General features: G+C 56.5%; 1 protein-coding gene across 1 annotated transcript; it reads right to left on the bottom strand.

The window, feature by feature from the left end:
* Positions 1–1,023: 1,023 nt before the first annotated feature.
* B0H18DRAFT_1217510 (uncharacterized protein) lies at positions 1,024–1,513 on the bottom strand. The gene is made up of 2 exons (XM_048036692.1): positions 1,184–1,513; positions 1,024–1,137 (listed from the first exon to the last, which is right to left on the bottom strand). The coding sequence occupies exons 1-2, from the start codon at positions 1,447–1,449 to the stop codon at positions 1,113–1,115; spliced, it is 291 nt and encodes a 96-aa protein (XP_047885194.1). The 5' UTR covers positions 1,450–1,513; the 3' UTR covers positions 1,024–1,112.
* Between the last annotated feature and the right edge of the window lie 782 nt (positions 1,514–2,295).

The raw sequence follows: 2,295 nt of genomic DNA, 5'->3' as shown, positions 1-2,295 counted from the left end.
TATGCCTCAAACGTCTCGAGCGCGTACTCCTCGCCTGCGCGGATTTCCTGTGGATAGGTCAACCCGCGCTCAAGCTCATCCGCGAACACCTTGTGCAGGTATTCAACCAGACCCGGCATGGCCCGCGCAGTCGCCAGGGTGAGGTGGTGGATCGTCAAGTGTGCATCCGGCGCAGGAGTGTACTTGGAGGTTGGCTGGAGTCGCCAGCGTGTGGTTGGAAGAGGTCCTGCAGTCCGATTGGGAGTGAGGATCGCGCCGTATGCCGACATGGCTCCAGTACTCGTATCCGACTAGGAAGTATGCGTCGGCGTGTGATTTCCAACAAGTTCAAGCCGTCGAGTAGACTGTCGGTCGAGTCATGTCTCGCCCGTTACCCTTAAACAGTATTGGCGGTCCATGTTGACGGGGACGGTCCGGTGCTGGCAGCGGAGGCATTATTCATAGACTATGAGTCTGCAGGGTCTCAAGCTAATCGTAATGCCACACCGATGTCACTCGAGTGAGGAAGCGCGACGGACCCGGTGAGGGTTGGGTGAAGGGCCTGAAGGCATGAAGCTGAAGGCACCAGATAACATCTACATTTGGCACTTACAGAAAGACCCATTAGTAACATAAGTGAGTCGCACTAAGTAATAAACATACCATATTCGAAGCGGCGCTTGCTGGGCGCTTGTGTCTCGCAACCCTACCTTGGCGTGGTCGGGGACGACTGCGGCAGTGTACGCCTCCATGGCTCGGAAAATCAAGCTTTCAGCACGTCCAGCACGATGAGTGCATCGACTTTACCGAACACCGCTGCGCTGGCAGGTCGTCTGGTTGCTCGTGCACGACACCGACAATCCTTGGGCCTCCGAACATCTCAACATATGCGGATCCACGCGCGGTCGTACTCCCAACCACCCGTTCAGCAAGACCTGGCAGGCGAGGTGGACCGGAAGGGAGAATCTGACGCGTCACAACGCCCTCATTCGCGCGATTCTGAGCCTCGCGCTAGGCCGGGAGGTTTCCCGACTTCGGGTTCGTCAGTTGTCGACGCGGCAGCGACAGCTTTGATTGGTCTTGGAGCTGGTAAGTGTGCGCAATTGCTACATATCCCCTCGAGCTCTGCCTATTTATGAGAAAGGACTGGTATGATCCCTGACAAGAGAGTTAGGCGAGACAGGAGCAACCAGTATTGTCGTACCTGTCGCGAGCCTGGCCTTCCGTCGAGGTCAATGCAGGCAGTGATGTCGACGAGCCAGTCAACGTGCTTCTGAGCACGTCAATAACGGTGTCGTTGCGTGTGTTGACCTCACCGTGTACGTTGAGTGAGGAGCTCGGCGCACTCGACGATGACGCAAACGTCTTGATGGCGTAGAAGGATGCACCAGTCGTGCTCGATTGCACGCCGATCGCGTCGTTTGATGGGGCGTTGACCGAGTTGAGCTTGCACCTTGATGAAGGAGACATCGCCGACGTGCTTCTGGGTACGCCGACGGCAACCTGGTCGCGGTTGCAAGTGTTGGTCTTCGCGGTGGAGTTGAGTCGAGGACCTTGCCAAAGGTTATGTCTCGTGGTTCAACACGTCCAACCTTTCTTGCTGTGAGGATCCTCTGAGGTGCTCGTCGGTGGCGAACGTGTGAGGATATCAGCCATGTCAGGGGCTGGATGTTCGCTTGGGTGAGCTCATGTGTACTCCATCGCGCTCTGACTCGGTGAACATCAGCCTTTGCACTCTCCAAAGCAGATGATTCGTTCATGTATGCCGACAAGGATAGAGGCAGTCGTCTCATCAGGACGCGATATTGGCATCTCCAGGAATCACAACGTATTAAGATGATCTTCTGACAGCAGTGTCTAGTGTTCTTCGGTGGTGTCGCCTACGTCGCCTGGTACAAGAAGAACGTCCTCGACAAGGTGAGGGCCTCATGCGCTCGCATTCAAAGAGACCACTTACTCAGACACCCCGTAGATCGAACTTGCCTTTGCGAGAGGCTACGACCCGGCTCTCGAGCTCGCAAGCAACCCACGCAAGCAGCACGACGCTGAAAACGATTACGTTCATTGGATGAAACATGTAAGACGCCGAGAGCAGTCCTCACTTGACCGCATCATCAAGGGCGCCGAGGCTGGACAGTACTACCTGTTGCTCGGACCTAAGGTACGCGCTGATGTCGTGCGCATTTCACGAGAGGGTCAGAGCGCTGAGCGTGGGTCGCGCAGGGCACTGGCAAGGGCACGATGATGCTGGACGCGATGCAGGCGATCGAAGCCGAGGGTGTCGCTATGTGTGATGCGCACCCAGACCTGGAAGTC

The sequence above is a fragment of the Fomitopsis serialis genome, assembly GCF_022376445.1.
Source record: "Fomitopsis serialis strain Sig1Antser10 chromosome Unknown B0H18scaffold_276, whole genome shotgun sequence".
Classification (NCBI taxonomy): Eukaryota; Fungi; Basidiomycota; class Agaricomycetes; order Polyporales; family Fomitopsidaceae; genus Fomitopsis; species Fomitopsis serialis.
This window is presented reverse-complemented; position numbering and strand designations above follow the sequence as displayed.

What these genes read in the sequence shown, in the direction of transcription:
- B0H18DRAFT_1217510 (XM_048036692.1), bottom strand. Translation starts at nt 1,449, where the DNA reads ATGTCTCCTTCATCAAGGTGCAAGCTCAACTCGGTCAACGCCCCATCA. An exon ending in GAAGGCCAGGCTCGCGACAG is followed by an intron (nt 1,138 to 1,183) that starts GTACGACAATAC and finishes CTCTCTTGTCAG; the next exon opens with GGATCATACCAGTCCTTTCT.